Source organism: Tauraco erythrolophus, chromosome 15 (genome assembly GCF_009769465.1).
Source record: "Tauraco erythrolophus isolate bTauEry1 chromosome 15, bTauEry1.pri, whole genome shotgun sequence".
In the NCBI taxonomy this organism is placed as follows: domain Eukaryota; kingdom Metazoa; phylum Chordata; class Aves; order Musophagiformes; family Musophagidae; genus Tauraco; species Tauraco erythrolophus.
The window spans coordinates 393,984-408,994 of NC_141479.1; the positions used below are offsets into that span (position 1 = coordinate 393,984).

At 58.7% G+C, this 15,011-nt stretch overlaps 2 protein-coding genes across 2 annotated transcripts; one reads left to right on the plus strand and one right to left on the minus strand.

Moving 5' to 3' along the window:
- Nucleotides 1-364: 364 nt before the first annotated feature.
- On the plus strand, nt 365-6,439 carry DOK4 (docking protein 4). The gene is given in 10 exon segments (XM_086621230.1): nt 365-430; nt 1,214-1,321; nt 2,387-2,501; nt 2,593-2,712; nt 2,835-3,024; nt 3,328-3,466; nt 3,557-3,680; nt 3,772-3,803; nt 3,805-4,069; nt 6,408-6,439. Coding segments are annotated over 10 exon segments (1,191 nt in total).
- A 104-nt stretch (nt 6,440-6,543) lies between these two features.
- POLR2C (RNA polymerase II subunit C) lies at nt 6,544-14,951 on the minus strand. The gene is made up of 9 exons (XM_086620893.1): nt 14,853-14,951; nt 14,510-14,559; nt 14,177-14,245; nt 13,937-13,989; nt 13,682-13,810; nt 12,651-12,702; nt 11,986-12,154; nt 7,849-7,923; nt 6,544-7,045 (listed from the first exon to the last, which is right to left on the minus strand). Exons 1-9 carry the CDS (start codon nt 14,936-14,938, stop codon nt 6,901-6,903), a joined length of 828 nt encoding a protein of 275 aa, XP_086477019.1. The 5' UTR covers nt 14,939-14,951; the 3' UTR covers nt 6,544-6,900.
- Between the last annotated feature and the right edge of the window lie 60 nt (nt 14,952-15,011).

Sequence of the window (15,011 nt, forward strand, 5' to 3'; positions counted from 1 at the left end):
AGGTTGGGAGGAAGGAGAAGGTGATGGAGACCCGTGGGACACACGTTGGGGGCTGGTTGCAGAGGCGGGGACAGACGACAACTCGTGCGTGCGCCGCGCTGGCAGGGGTTAACGCCGGACTGTTCCACTCGGATGGTTCAGGCAGCGAAGGGAGGAGGAAGAGGAGGAGGAGGAGGAAGAAGATGTCATCCATCGATCTGTCATTTCTCTTCACCAGCCAGGATGGGGGACACCATTAGCACCAAACGGGGCCGGCGGTGAGGCAGAAAGAGGGGGGGGGAACGGAGGAAGAGGATGGAGAGGGGGGGGCGAAGGTGAAGGCAGCCCTTCCCCCCCCCCCCAAACAGCCCCTCGGGCCATCGCCATGGCGACGAATTTGAACGACATCATCAAGCAAGGCTACGTGAGGATGAAGAGCAAGAAGCTGGGGGTGAGTGGGGGGTCTCGGGAAATGGGGAGGGGGGGGGATTTGGGGCGCTGGTCGCCACGAGAGGCAACCAGCGCCCCTGGTTTTGGGTTGAATAAGTGGCATTTTGGGGGCTGGGGGGGGCGCAGGAGCAGGCCACTTGTTGGTACCCAAGAGGCCACATCCTGCACCCTTCACCAGCCCCAAATCACCGCGGAGATTTGGGGGGGATGTCCCTGAGCCTTCACACACACACCCCCACCCCCCCCCTTCCGTGCCTCAGTTTCCCTCCACACCCAGTTTTGGCACCGGGGATGCCCCATGCTGGTGGGGACGGGGTGGGGGGGTTCTGGGTGCAAATTAGGGGGGTGCTGGAGCGCAGCACCCGTAGGTAGGGGGTCAGGGGGGTTGGTCGCTCGCCTCCGTCGCTCGGAGCCGGCAGCAATGAGCATGCTGGGTAATTTCGCGCTAATTAGGGAGAACAAAGAGGGAGTGGGTTTGAGGCAAGGCGGGGGGGGACACGTTTGGGGGCGATGGGCCCGTTACCCCCAGAGGGCTGCGGGAAAGGGGACGGGGAGACCCCGGGATGGGGGTCCCCTTGGGAGCCGTGCCCGCGTTTGTTAATTAAGCTCTGTAATTAGCGTTGGCGGTTGGCGGGGATGATGGCAGCCCCAGCATACCCCCAGCGTCCCCCGCTCCTGTCCCCAGACCACCAGAAGAGGGGATGGGGATGGGGGCGCGGGGACAGGGTGGGGACGGGGACCCCCAGCAGCCCCCTGGCAGCCGCCGGCGCGTTCTGTCCGGCAGATCTACCGGCGGTGCTGGCTGGTCTTCCGGAAATCCTCCAGCAAAGGGCCCCAGCGCCTGGAGAAGTACCCGGATGAGAAGTCAGCGTGTCTGCGTGGGTGCCCCAAGGTGAGGCGTGCGCTGGAGGGGTGCTGGGTGCTGCCCGCTGGCAGGGGCCCGTGCTGGAGCGGGTCCCTCCTCGCCTGAACTTGCTGGGCTGGAGCTGGGGTGGTTGTCACCCCGTGCGCGCCGGTGGGACGCGGCAAGGTCTGGGTGCAGCAGGGGCTGGCGCTGGGTGCCACAGGGCTCTGGGTGCAGCAGCAATGGCAGGGGTCTGGGTGCAGCAGGGGCTGGCGCTGGGTGCCACGGGCCTCTGGGTGCAGCAGCCAGGACATGGGTGCCACGGTAGCCAAGTCTGGGTGCAGTGGCAGGGGTCTGAGTGAGTGTCACAGGGGTCAGGTGCAACAGGGGCCAGGTCTGGGTGCCACTGTGTTCTGGGTGCAGCGGCAGCCAGGGTCTGGGTGCCATGGTAGCCAAATCTGGGTGCAGCAGCAGTTGGATCTGGGGGCCAGAGGATCCAGGGTCTGGGTGCTGTGATGGCCGGGGTCTGGGGGCCGCAGGGTCCTGGGTCTGGGTGCTGTGATGGCCGGGGTCTGGGTGCCACTGGGCTCTGGGTGCTGTGGTGGCCGGGCTCTGGACACAGCAGCCAGGATGTGGGTGCCACGGTAGCCAAGTCTGGGTGCAGCAGCAGCCAGGGTCTGGGTGCAGCAGGGGCTGGGGCTGAGTGCCACGGGGCTCTGGGTGCTGTAGCCAGGACGTGGGTGCCACGGTAGCCAAGTCTGGGTGCAGTGGCAGGGGTATGAGTGTCACAGGGGTTGGGTGCAACAGAGGCCAGGTCTGGGTACCACTGTGTTCTGGGTGCAGCGGCAGCCAGGGTCTGGGTGCCATGGTAGCCAAATCTGGGTGCAGCAGCAGGTGGGTCTGGGGGCCGCAGGGTCCCGGGTCTGGGTGCTGTGATGGCCGGGGTCTGGGTGCCACTGGGCTCTGGGTGCTGTGGTAGCCAGGCTCTGGGCGCAGCAGCCAGGATGTGGGTGCCACAGTAGCCAAGTCTGGGTGCAGTGGGGGCCAGGGTCTGGGTGCAGCATCCGGCGTTTGGGTGCAGCTCTCAGTGACCCCCCTCCACCTCCTCCGCAGGTGACCGAGATCAGCAACGTCAAGTGCATCACCCGGCTGCCCAAGGAGACCAAGAGACAGGCTGTGGCCATTGTTTTCACCGACGACTCCGCCCGGACCTTCACCTGCGATTCGGGTACGGGGGGTGGGGAGGCAGCACCCAGGGGTGCCAGGCTGGGCCCCCGCTTTGGCCGGGCTCGCCCAGGAGCTGCCGCGGTGCCTTGCAGAGCTGGAGGCGGAGGAGTGGTACAAGACGCTGTCGGTGGAGTGCCTGGGCGCCCGCCTCAACGACATCAGCCTGGGGGAGCCCGACCTGCTGGCGCCCGGCGTGCAGTGCGAGCAGACGGGTGAGCGCGCGGCGGCGGGGCGCTCGCTCGAGGCTCGGGGTTCCGCCTCGCCACGCCCCCCCGAAAAATGATTTAATTTTCTTTTTCTTTTTTCTTTTTTTTTTTTTTCCACCCTTCTCCAGACCGGTTCAACGTGTTCCTCCTCCCCTGCCCCAACCTGGACGTTTACGGCGAGTGCAAGCTGCAGATCACCCACGAAAACATCTACCTCTGGGACACGCACAACCCGCGGGTGAAGCTGCTCTCCTGGCCCCTCTGCTCCCTGCGCCGCTACGGGCGCGACGCCACCCGCTTCACCTTCGAGGCCGGACGGTGAGATGTCACCCTCTCGCCGGGATGGGGACAACCACGGGGCGCCTTCGTCCTGGTGGAGGTGGCACTGCTGCCATCGCCCCAGGGCAGGCCTGATGCTAGGGTGATGGTCACGGCTCATGTAGGGTGCCCCGTGGCCGGGGCAGTTTGAGGCTGGAGCTGGTCCCAGCTCAGCACGGTGGAGGGGACACGGGGACAGCACATAAAGCATGGGAAGCTGGGCCAGCTGCCACCTGGGGGGTATATTTTTTATCATCCCTCGGCTCGAGGACTCTGGTGACATCCTGTGCCCCATCCCCGCAGGATGTGTGACGCGGGGGAAGGTCTCTACACTTTCCAGACGCAGGAGGGTGAACAGATCTACCAGCGCGTGCACAGTGCCACGTTGGCCATCGCCGAGCAGCACAAGAGGGTCCTGCTGGAGATGGAGAAGAATGTCAGGGTGAGCTCCAGCCCACCCTGGGGACACGGCTTGGAGGGAGGGGGCTCGGGGCACCCAGTGTCACCCTCCCCTCCGTCTCATCCACCGCAGCTGCTGAACAAGGGCACGGAGCACTTCTCCTACCCCTGCACACCCACCACCATGCTGCCCCGCAGTGCCTACTGGCACCACATCACCGGCTCCCAGAACATGGCCGAGTCCTCCAGCTACGCCGGTGAGTGTCCCCGTCCCCCACCGAGGAGCCGCCGCTCCTCCGGCCCCCGGGGTGTGCCCCCGCGAGCCCACCCTCTCTGTTTCGTCCCCAGGAGAGGTGTACGCGGGCGCCCAGGCCAGCTCGGGACACCGACCTCCTCAACAGGTTCATCTTGCTGAAGCCAAAGTCCTCCAAAAGCGACAAGCCTGAAAGCAGGGAGCCACATCGTCCCCATGAGCCGGCGGCCGGGGGGCCACCATGGCGGGGGTCCCCTTTTTCTTCCCTGAGAGGTAGCAAGGACGTGGGCAGCCGCCTCTGCGAGTCCCCAGGGAGAGCGAGCCAGGCCAGCCTCCGTGCCCAGAGCCTGGGCAGCAGGTGCCAGCTCGTGCCCTGGCCCGACGTTAGCGGAGGTGCCGGCTGGCTCAGCCTCGACGGACTTGAAATATATATTGAATATCCGTATTGTAAGAGATTTTCCCTTCTCACACGAATGCAAAGCTCGTGGCTGCCGAAGAGCCCTCGGGCAGAGACGCTCAGAGGTTTTGGACTCTTGAGGCTCCATGGGAGGTGGAGAAGAAAGGAGGTGTCACGAAATTGGGGTGTGTTTTCTGCCAGGAGGAGGGGGCCGGCTGGAGCAGCGTGGTGCCGCGGGGCCGGAGCAGCGCTGTGCCAGGCTGACAGTGCGGGGTCCCGGCACCTCACCCCCGCCCCATGAAAAGTGGGGTGCTGCTGGGGACACCGCACCACCCCTGAGCTGGTTTTTGCACTTCTCGAAGCTATTTAAACACTCGCTGTAGAATTGAGACGTCTCAGGAGAAACTGGGTTTTCTTCCAGGGGGCACGGCTGGGGTGAGCCCCCACCCAGCACCCCTTGCTCCTCCACCCACAGCTGCTTGTCCCTGGCCATGCCTCTGGTTTATCTGCCAGCGGGCAACCCAGGGACTGGGTTTGGCCAGTAGCATCTGTCCCTCGAGGGGCAGCTTTGCGGATATAGAAAGTCCCTGGGCAGAGAAGCCCACACCGATGGGGGAAGAGCCGTGTTTCTCCGTGCACCCCGTTCCCACCGTCCTCGCTCCCTCCTCGCCCGTCGGCACAGACGGGTGAAAGCCCTCGCCCGGGCATGGGGGGGGAGCTGGGCTTCATGTGCTGAACTCAAAAGCAATTGATTTTTTTCTAGTTCTCCTATTTATTGACCTCCTTTAGAAGGGCTATCTTTCTATTGCCGTGCAAACCTTGGTGTTTCTTTGAAATCGTCTTGCGGTCTGGGTCGGGTGGTCGGGAGTTTTACTGCTGCCCTTGAAGCTCCAGGTTCGTGCTTTGGGGACGGGAGTGTCGTGATGTGGGAACCTGTGGTCTGTAAATACTGTGTCATGGGTTTGTGTAGCTTGTGGCTGAGGCTGGGGGGACAGGGGGACGGAGAAGGGCTGCTCCGGGTGCAGAGGGGCTCGTCGGCACCCCAGTGCTGCCCTGCAGCACGTCCTCCCCTGGGTGAGAGGTGTAACCCGCTCTTTTCCTGGCCACACACCTCATCTGGAAAAGATTTCACATTTATTACCAAAAATGTTTGGGTTTTCTTTTTTTTAAGGAGTTGCTCAATGAATAAACAACCCTTATCCACCCTTCCTGTTTGTCTGTTCCATCCAAACGCGCTCGGGAAGTGCAAGCGGGAGTAGCTCCTGCCGGAGAGAAAAATGCTGACGGGGAGATTTCCCCACGCTCCCGGCAGCTCGCTGGGCTCAAAGCTTTGTTCTGCCTCCAGCCACAGCCAGGACTTTTCAAGTGAAGCCCTAAAACTGCTGGGAAGGGAAGAAGGGTGGAGCAAGTTGCCACCCTCCATCAAACAACCTCAAGTGAAACAGGATGCCAGCAACCCACTGTCACCCCGCGGCTCCGGGGACGTGCCAGGGCTCCAAATCCCTGGGTGAGGGAGTTTCGAGCCACGCCATCTCCCAGCTCTTCCAGAACTGTGCCAGTTCGGTTATCCGTGCCATGTCTGGCAGAGCATCATGGCAAGATGGCCATGCCAACCGGGGCAACACTCCCTCCTCCAGGGGTGGGGACAGGTCTTGGGAGCCGTGCCACAGCCAGCTGTGCCATGGCAAGGACACTGGAGCAGCGGCCCGCCTGCAGTGGCTCTTCCCTGGAGAGGAAGGCAGCGGTGACTCAGGCTGCTCCCTCCAGCTCAGCTCGAGCATCCGTCCCCACTCCCCGAGTGCCTCCCATGCCCCACGTCCATGCTGGTATGAGTGCAGCGGCACACGTGCCTTCCCCTCCCTCCCAGCCACCACAGTAAGGAAGACGCAGATCTCTCCAGGAAGGCATCACTGAGAAGCTCATCCCAAGTCCTGCTGGGGCTGCCAGAGGGGAGGAGAACGGGCGATGCAGACAATTGCTGGAGCCCTTCAGCCACTGCCGCGGCGGTCACACTTGGGTACCTGCACCAAGCTCCAGCCCAGCACAACACGCCTCGGGGCTGCAGGCATGCTGGAAGCTGTCAGCCAGGGGTTATCACGGACAGGCTCCCTGCCATCCCAGCTCCTAACGTAAAGGCTGTGTAGCGCAGGGGGAGAGGCTGCTCCAAAGGAGTCTTTAAATACAGCTAAGCCTGCCTGGCCCATCTGGGCTCCCCGGCAGCACTGCCTTCTGTAGCATCTCACCTACCAACCCAGGCTCAAACATCTGCCTTAAATACAGCGCTGGATGGGTAAATGATGGGCTACCTGCTGGAGGGGGTTCTGGTCTCCTTAGGAGATAATGTCAAGAGCAGCAATCAGCAGTAGAGAGCAATGCTCCATCCAAGGCAGAGCTCATTAACTTAATGTCTATTGGAGAGAAGTAAATGATGTGACATCTCCTCCCGCAGCCCCTGACGAGCTTTCAGGGATAAGAGGACACAGGGGGTAAGGCTTTATTCAGCACAGTAAGGAACGGACATGCAAATAAGGTAGGGTTGTGTAACCGAGGTGTGCGCTTCCCAGTCCCAAACACTGCATGGTCAGAATCCAAAACTCTGACCCAAAACTCTGAGATCACTTAAAGATCAAGCCTGCCCCAGTGAAGCTGCCCACCAATTCCCTTCCTGCTTTACTCTACACGTCACAATGGCGTTCCCTGGGAAAGAGGGCCAAGGGAGAGGTGGCACCAACCAGCAGAGCTGGGCCAGGAAAGGCAGACGGAGATGGGGAGGTAAAAGCCCCCATGCAGGGCGCTGGAACCCGAGTGCTCTCTTGCAGGGGCCACCTCAGTTTATAGTGAGGACATCACTCTGAATCTCATGGCTCAGCTGGGTCTGGAGGTCGCTCAGTTTCTTCTTCAGGCCAGACAACGCAGAGAGAACGATGGTCTCCGGGCGCAGAGAACCGCAGGACTCCACATTGTAGTAAAACCTGAGGTTACAAGTCAGAGGGACAAGTCACCATCTGCCCTGCGAGGAGGTGCAAAACCAGAGAGCAGCCACAGAGCAGTTCTGGCCCATCCTGACCCACCGCAGGGAGATCCGCAGGGAATCCCAACCACCAGCATCATTCACTTCCCAACCGGGCAACAGCCAGCGCTGCCCCTTGTCCTGGTTTTAGCTGGGACAGAGTTCTAGCACGGAGCTAGAAGAGCTCCGTGTTTTGGTTTTACTCAGAGGCTCGCTCTGAGAAGAACGCTGATAGCAAGCTGATGTTTGTAGGTGGCACTGAGGTCTCAAGGACTTGAGTTGCCGGAGCGGCCTAACCCACGACACCCCTCTACAACCGCCACACCAACGCTCCTGACTCCAGAGGCTGCAAGAGCTTGTCTCCACTCAGCACTGTGACCTGCAAGCCAGCACAGGGAGGAAGACTGGCTGCAGGCACTTCTGCAGGGCAAAAACCCAGGCGAGGGGGCACCACCAGCAATCAAAGCATGAGACCCACAGGGGTGAATAAATATCCCACAGGCCTCACACTTCACGGGGTGCTGCTCTGCTCTACTTGATAACACGGACTCAGGAGAGCCATCCAGCATCTCCCAGAGAGGAAAACCTGCCAAGCCTGGGCGTATCACCAGTTAACTCCAACTTCTGGGCTGTGCAGACAACACCAGCTCCTGGGCTGGCAAACTTCAGCACCAAGCAGAAACTCTCGTACTAACAAAAGCCAAAGAGATGCACCCAGCCAGTCTCCCCCATCTTCCAGCTGCAGCAGCACATTCAGCTTCCTACCTCTCTGGCTTCCCGTTGGGGTCATAGGGAGCCTGAGCATCTTCCTCGTCGATCTCCGAGTACTCACTCTTGGGCCTGAAATCAAAGAGCAGGGAAGGTCAGCACGGAACCCACGCTCTAGCCTGGCCCCAGAGAGCACGCACTGAGGCTGATGTCCAGCAGGCAGAGGAGAAGACAAAGGAGCAGTTATCAAACACTAAGTCACAGAAAAAAGCTCAGTCCCATGCTGCCTTCCTCATTAATGCCACGCAGTCACCCCGCAGCGCTGGAGGAAGATCAGCCCCGCTCTGCCCAAACTCAGCGAGCCCTGTGCAAGGTACCGTGGCTCCATCCACTTACGCTGGCACAGCCTGGCAGGTGCGTACAGCGAAGGGATGCCGATGCTTGAAGGGACTGTGTTTATGGAGCCCAGATGCTGTTCAGGGAGCAAGGGACCTTGCGTTACCTTTGCTTGACACTTTTCACTGGGCTGGGAAAACACCAGAGCACTCTGGCCCTCGGTCTGTGCAGCAGAGCTGAGATGGGAAGGAAGCCCCGGTCGGCTCGTGCCCAGCAGGAAACAATCATCTCCTGTACTTCAGACACCAGCTACATCAGCAAGCCCCATCCCCATGTCCTGCACCTCCACTCCTCTACACACATTGCTACCAAAATCACCGCAATACCTGTGCATCAGCTGGGCCAACACATCTTTCTACCTGTTGCATCCCTTGGCTTATAGAGCATCAAACCAGAGAGATTGTTTGGAAGCACTTAATCCATGTAAGAAAACCCAAAGCCTTGACTGTCTGAGAAGCCAGCACAGAAAATCCCATTCCACCAAGGTCTCCTGCCGGCCTTCCTCTGCCCCAGTGATGTCAAGAAAGGCTGATCCAAGCACCCTATCATCAGCTGCCTTAAATAAAACTGCACTTCCCAAACAAATCCTCTGTCTGTAACAAAACACGGAGAGATAAAGTGTTAATGGAGCTGCGTCTTCACGTTACTTGCAAAACCAAAAGAACAGGGCAGAGGTTTCCACCGCCACGACAGCTGCTTTGAGAGTCCAGCTGTGCGCCAGTGCTCTGCCACCAGTCTCAAAAAAGCAAACAGGATGTAAAACCAAACCAAAAATAACAGCTAGCCTTGGACAGCAGGGCCCTTTGTCTCTGTGTTGTCTTCACGGGGAATAGAGCAACTTGGAAGGACAGACGTGTCATCAGGGAAGAGGCAGCTCCAACGGCAAACTTGCTTTGGGATTTTTCCAACTTTCACGTATATTTTGTCAAGAACTTTTCAAAAACTGTTTCCAGTGACCCAGCTTGCTGTATAACCCACCAGGTTCCTGACTGGGAAGCACCTCGTTGCCGAGGTACACGTGCTCAGTCACGCACCTGGGGCTGTTCTCCGTGACACCGACATCTCCGACAGCCCAAACTCTCCTAAACTCACACTGTCGCATTCCCTGTTGGAAAAGAAGGCAAACTCAACGATACCTCAGCCTGCCTGGCACCCGGCTGTCCAACTCAAAGCAGCATTCCAAGTCTTGTCACTGTATCGGTGTCACAGACACACTATTTAGCGATACAGAAATTAAACCAGTGAACTTTTACAGCACCAAAACGAAGCCTGAAATGATTTCAAATCCCGATCTGAAATTCCACATGACGGAAACATTCTGGCTTCTCAAACATCCAATCGCTCAGACAATCGACTAAACTTCGGAGCAATTTACCTGCCACAAATTATTTGGAAACTTCAAAACTATCCAGTTCCACCCCCAAAACTGCTGGTGACAAAGGACAGGTCGACAGGTCATTGCTTGTGACATGCTCCTGACCACACAAGTGCCAAGCAGCACCCTCCTTGGCTCTGCACCACCTCACCACTACTGGCCTCCTGACAGCCTGCTCTGCAGCTGGCAGCTCCTCGAGTCCAGCTTCAGCCCACGTGTACAGATCACCAATGCTAAGGAAAATGCCCATTTCCACATTTCCTGTCCTACCAGCCAGCCTGGTTCCTACGGCAAACCCCGGAGCACCGCCCTGACTAAGCGCTGAAGGAGCCGAACGCCTGGCACGTCCCGCTCCCACCCAGACTGCCTGAACAGGACCCACGAACGCACCCTACAGAGCCCATCAAAGCCAAGTGGGGTTTGCTCCCTCCATCCATAAAACAGGGCTGGGATGGCTGCGGGCAGGTCCCAGCCCATTTCATGCACCTCCAGCCTGGGCTACAAAAGGCTTCTCAAGCCTCCCGAGCGCAAACCCAGCCACACAGGATCTCCGTGATGGATTGTCCTGCTTTCGCCTGGGACAGAGTTAGTTCTTCTTTGTAGCAGCCAGAAGAGCTCTGGGTTTGGGATTTACTCTGGGATTTGCTGTGAGCAGAACGTTGACAGCGCACTGATGGTTACAGTTGGTGCCGAGACATCAAGGGCTTTCCAGCTTCCCGTGTTTTGCCAGTGTGCAGGAGCACAACAGGCCGGGGGGGAGCACGGCCGGGACAGAGGGCCCTCAACTCCCCTTAGGATTTGAACTTAGACTCAGGATTGAGGGACAAATTGGCCAATGGAGTATTCCATATCATGCAGGGTTGTGCCCAGTGTATAGGTGAGGGCTGACTGGGAAGAAGTGCTCTTGCTCTTCTGAGGGCTCTCTCAGTCTCTTGGAGTTCTCTCTCTCTCTCCCATTCTCTTTTTGGGCCTCTTGCTCTTCCCGCATTGCCGTGTCGGGACTTATCTGTTTCAGAACCGTTTGCCAGGACAAGACAGGCAATTACACTGTGCACATTATTATCATTATACATATAAATACTCACATATTATCATCATTATTACTTTTAATTTTGTATTATTATTAAACTGCTCTTATCTCAACCCAGCAGTCTCCTTCCCTTTCCCCTTTAATTCTCTTCCCCATTCATTCCCCGGGGTGGGGGAGGGTGAGGGGCTGTGTGGTGTGAGTTGGTGGCTGAGCCAAAGCACGACACAGCTCCTGCGCAGGCAGCCCCCGGCAGTCCGGCTGAGGGGCTAAATCCAGGCTGAGTGCACCTCTGGGAAGCTCACTTACCAGTAGCTCATGTAGCAAGGGACACACAAGGCCACGCTGTGTGACGAGTCTGGAGCGGGAAGGAACAATGGCCACTACCTGCCTGCTAGTGCCTGCAGCCATTTGGAGTCAAAATTGGCAGCAGTCTGGTGGCGACAGGAGGAAAACCTGCTGAGCCCCTTCTGCCGCTCAGCCTCCTCTCCAGCTGCAGCTCTGCTCAGGCTTTTGTTCCCGCTCGCTCAGCCCCGGCTCCTGCGGTCCCTGCACCAAATCCTGCTCCTGTGCCCGAGGTCTTCCTGACCTTGAGCCCAGCTCTGGCTGCTGCCCTGCGGTTACGGCAACATATCCACCGCCCCCTCCGCTCCCTGCTCTCAGCCTGCCTTGGCGAAAGCGCCTGGTTCCTCGCTTTGCTCGATGGCAGGATCTCTGCTAGGATGGGATGCAGAGCCAGGAGCAGCTCAGGTATTTACTCATAGGAAAGTGCTGCGAGGTGAAGCCCTCGCCCTGGCCAAAGCAGGGCAGCAGCTTTCTGAAAGCAAAATCATGTCACTTTTAGATGAGATGCAGCGTGCCATCGGTGCAGAATGATATGTCAGGGCAGAGGCAAGGCACCGAGAGGAAGACTGCTGCCAGAGCTCACGCTCCAGGAGTGAGGAGATGTACGGGTGACATCAGAGTCACACACTGGGCTTCCTCAAACAAACAGGGCTGCAAAATCAGCCTTGCAAGCTAACCTTCCGCTCTCCACTCTTGTAGCCACCTCTTCCACCTCGCGTGGTTCTTCTCCTTCCTCAGACCTTACCCTGACCTATGTACCACTTGCACAGGGAAGAAAAAACAGGAACAAGTCATGGGAAAGAGCATGAAAGCAAGGTAAAACAGCAGTGATGGTATGTGAAGACAGGGCAAGAGGTGGCCGCAAACCAGTCCACCCTGCATGCAGCTGCAACCAAGCGACTGGTTTTGGTACCCTAACACAGGAGCAGAGTCTGTGCAAGGGGAAACGACAGGCATGCTGCTCACGATCACTTACTGACCCAGATCATCCTCAGGGCTGAAACCTAGGTGCCTACTTTTCCAGTCCCTCCAGACAGACATCAGAACATACCACTCCTCCGGTTTGGGGTACACGGTGTGCCTCAGCGCGTTGTCCGGGTCGTACTCGAACGCCACGCCTGCCGTGGGGTTCCACTTGGCGTGCTCCTTGCCAAAGCCCTTCTTGGCATAGGCTCGCAGCCTCAGCTCCTGGCCCTTCCGCAGCTTCACAATGAGGATGTCTGTGGAAATGCACACGCCCATCTGAGAAGGCTGCACAGGAGAAGTGAGCGTGCAGATCACACCAGGGCAAAGGCAGGAATTTTTAGTGCCCAGGAAGACGTCACCAGAAGCCAGGGCTCGCTTGGTTTCTCAGAGGGACTCATCTGTGTCCCCAGAGAAGCTGGGAAACATCTTGCCAAGTGAAAAAGAGTTGCACACATGCCCAGAGGCACAGCTTAGGCCCCCAAGCAACAGTGGACAGCACAGCATTTTGCATCTTTGCTGTCCCTAAGCTCTTACAAGGAGAGAGAGAAGTACCCTCTGACCCAGGACTGTAGTTCTGAAGATAATCTTTAATAAATGCCAGCCCCACTGATGTAGTGACGCTGGTGTCCCTCAACTCACAGCTTTACAGCTGCCTTACTGTTACAAAGTTAGTGAAGTAAGAATGAGTTCAAAAGCCTGAAACAAAAATTCCTTTTCTCTCGCTCTTATTCCCAGTGAAATGCCACTCACCATCCTGCTCCACGTAGTCATTGGGGTCGTTGTCTCTGCTCCGAGATGTTACCTGCAGAAGAAGAACAAAAGCAAGAGAATTAATGGCAAGATCCACTTTTCTCCCCACATCAAACAGCAGTTGCCTACAAAAAATAAGAGACTGCAGAGAGCCTCTCTAGAGTGACTTACAACAACAAATCCAGCCCACCCTATCTAACGGAAACTGGGACAATTCAGGCAGATGCAAACAGGTACATGATATCCCCCTGCACCAGCCTGCTCGCCTCCCTGCCTGCTGTCCTGCACAGGTCAGAGAAGGCTCCAGCCCAGAGCTGCTGCCTGCTTGCAGAGCAAGCAGAGAAATAGTGGGCTTCAGCGAGGCTTTAACCAGGCACTGCCACCAGAAGCAGCTCCCAGGTCGTGGTGACATCTGGATGCAGCCTCAACGGTGTTTTACAACATTGCCCATTAAGTCCCTTTGCATCTGCTCTGCTTTGGCTCCACCAACCCTTCCCAAGGTGACTGGGCAAGAGCTGTTTGGAAATCGTGCCCTGGCCTGGGCTCCTCACACCTTGCCATGCTGAGAGGCCTGAAGCAGAAAACTAGAGGCCTTTGGGCTGCTGCCAAGCCTTCGAAGAGGCCGACCTTGCCCGAGTCCCAGCAGCACGCGGGCAGGAGAAGGCAGCGACACAGCAGCAGGACACGAGTGCACATGCTCTGAGTGTTAGAGGCAAGATGCGGGGGCTACACTAAAGCGTCCCAAGAGTTTGAGGTGAGGGGTGCAGGGTGAGGCTTTCACAAGGCCATACTGCTTGGACAGGCCAGCAGACAGCAAGTGAAGTGCAACAAGGTGAAGAAGAGGAGGGCACTGGCACACACTGCTGTTTCTGCAGATAATCCTGCTTTGCTCTCCCACGTTTTAAGCAAGGTGTGAAAGTGTGAAACGTGCTCGAACACCTTGTTTTGTCCACATCTCATGTGTTTGTCAGCCCAGCCTCAACGGGAACATCGAGAGGGGACTCGCCGACAAGCAGAGGGATTGCACTGACCGGAATGACACGGGGGTTGTTGGAGATGAGATCGCGGGATGTGACGTGACGAGTCTGGTCTTCGTTGCACCGGACATCAAGGGTGAACTCCACAGAGCACTCCGGGCAGAACTCATCACACGTGCAGTCCTGGGACAGACACGGGCCAAGACCTTTACACCAAACCTCTCCCAGCAAGAAATCAGTAGCGCTTCCCAACAGATCAGAGACCCACCACCATCAAAATAAGCACCCAGGACATTTTGCTTGACTCACTCTGGAATATTGCATCTTATCCACGATGTCATCGCTGGTGAGCGGGATGAGACCTGTGGGAAGAAGGAAATCAGGGGGCTGTCGGAGTGAGACCACAGGAGCATCGACCCTCCTGCCGAGACGGGCAGAGGGACAGGCAGCATCCAGACATAGGTGCTTCAGTGTCTCCAGACTGATTTCGCCCACGACCTCTGCCTTGCTGCACATCTTCATCTTCTTCCCTGTGTGCCTGGCACTCACCCAGCCTGTGTGCAATGAATTCATCATGGAGCACGGAGGAGTTGGCGTCTATCTGGACCCAGTCGATGGCTGCAGAGAGGAAAAAGTCACAAGCTGAGGAGACGTATTTCTGTGGGGAAAAGCCGAGCAGTTCGCGAGGGCATGGAAAACGTTACGGAGAGCACAGAGACAGCATCTGGAAACACCTGGTACGGGCTAAACGTGGCTGGGCTGAGCTGAGGGCAGCGCAGAGGGGACAACGGAGGGGACGCGCTGGGAATAACGGGGACGTGCTGGGAATATCGGGGACAGCAGGCCGAGGGACTGGGAGCACAGGTGAGCAAAAGGCGGTACCTATGATGGGGACCTCTGCGATGAACACTCTTCGGATGGAATTTGCCACCCTGAGGGAGAGAAACACCCGCGCTTAGGCACGAGGGAACGCGGAGCCCCGCAACGCACCGCCCGCCCACCGAGGGGCCGCGGGCGGCGGCGGCGGCCCGGCCTTTGCCCCGGAGGCCCCGACCGGGCCCGCACCGGGGCTGCGCGGGGGCAGCCGGCCGCGACCCGAGCGGGGGGCGATCCCCGCGGCACCCCCGGGCCGGTGGGGCCCGTGGGGGCGGCCCCGGTGCCTACCGCGGCCTGGTTCTCCGCCGCGCGCGCCCGTCCGCCCGCCCGCCGCGGCGGCGGCGCTTACGCCAGGTCGGTGTTCTCGATGATGAACTTGACGTTCTCGTCCGTCAGCTCGGTGATGCGCACCGTGGGCTGGTTGGCGTACGGCATGGCCGCCCCACCGCCCCCCGCCCGGCCCGCCGCGCCGCGCGCGCCCCGCCGCCGCCCGAGCCCGCCCCCTGGC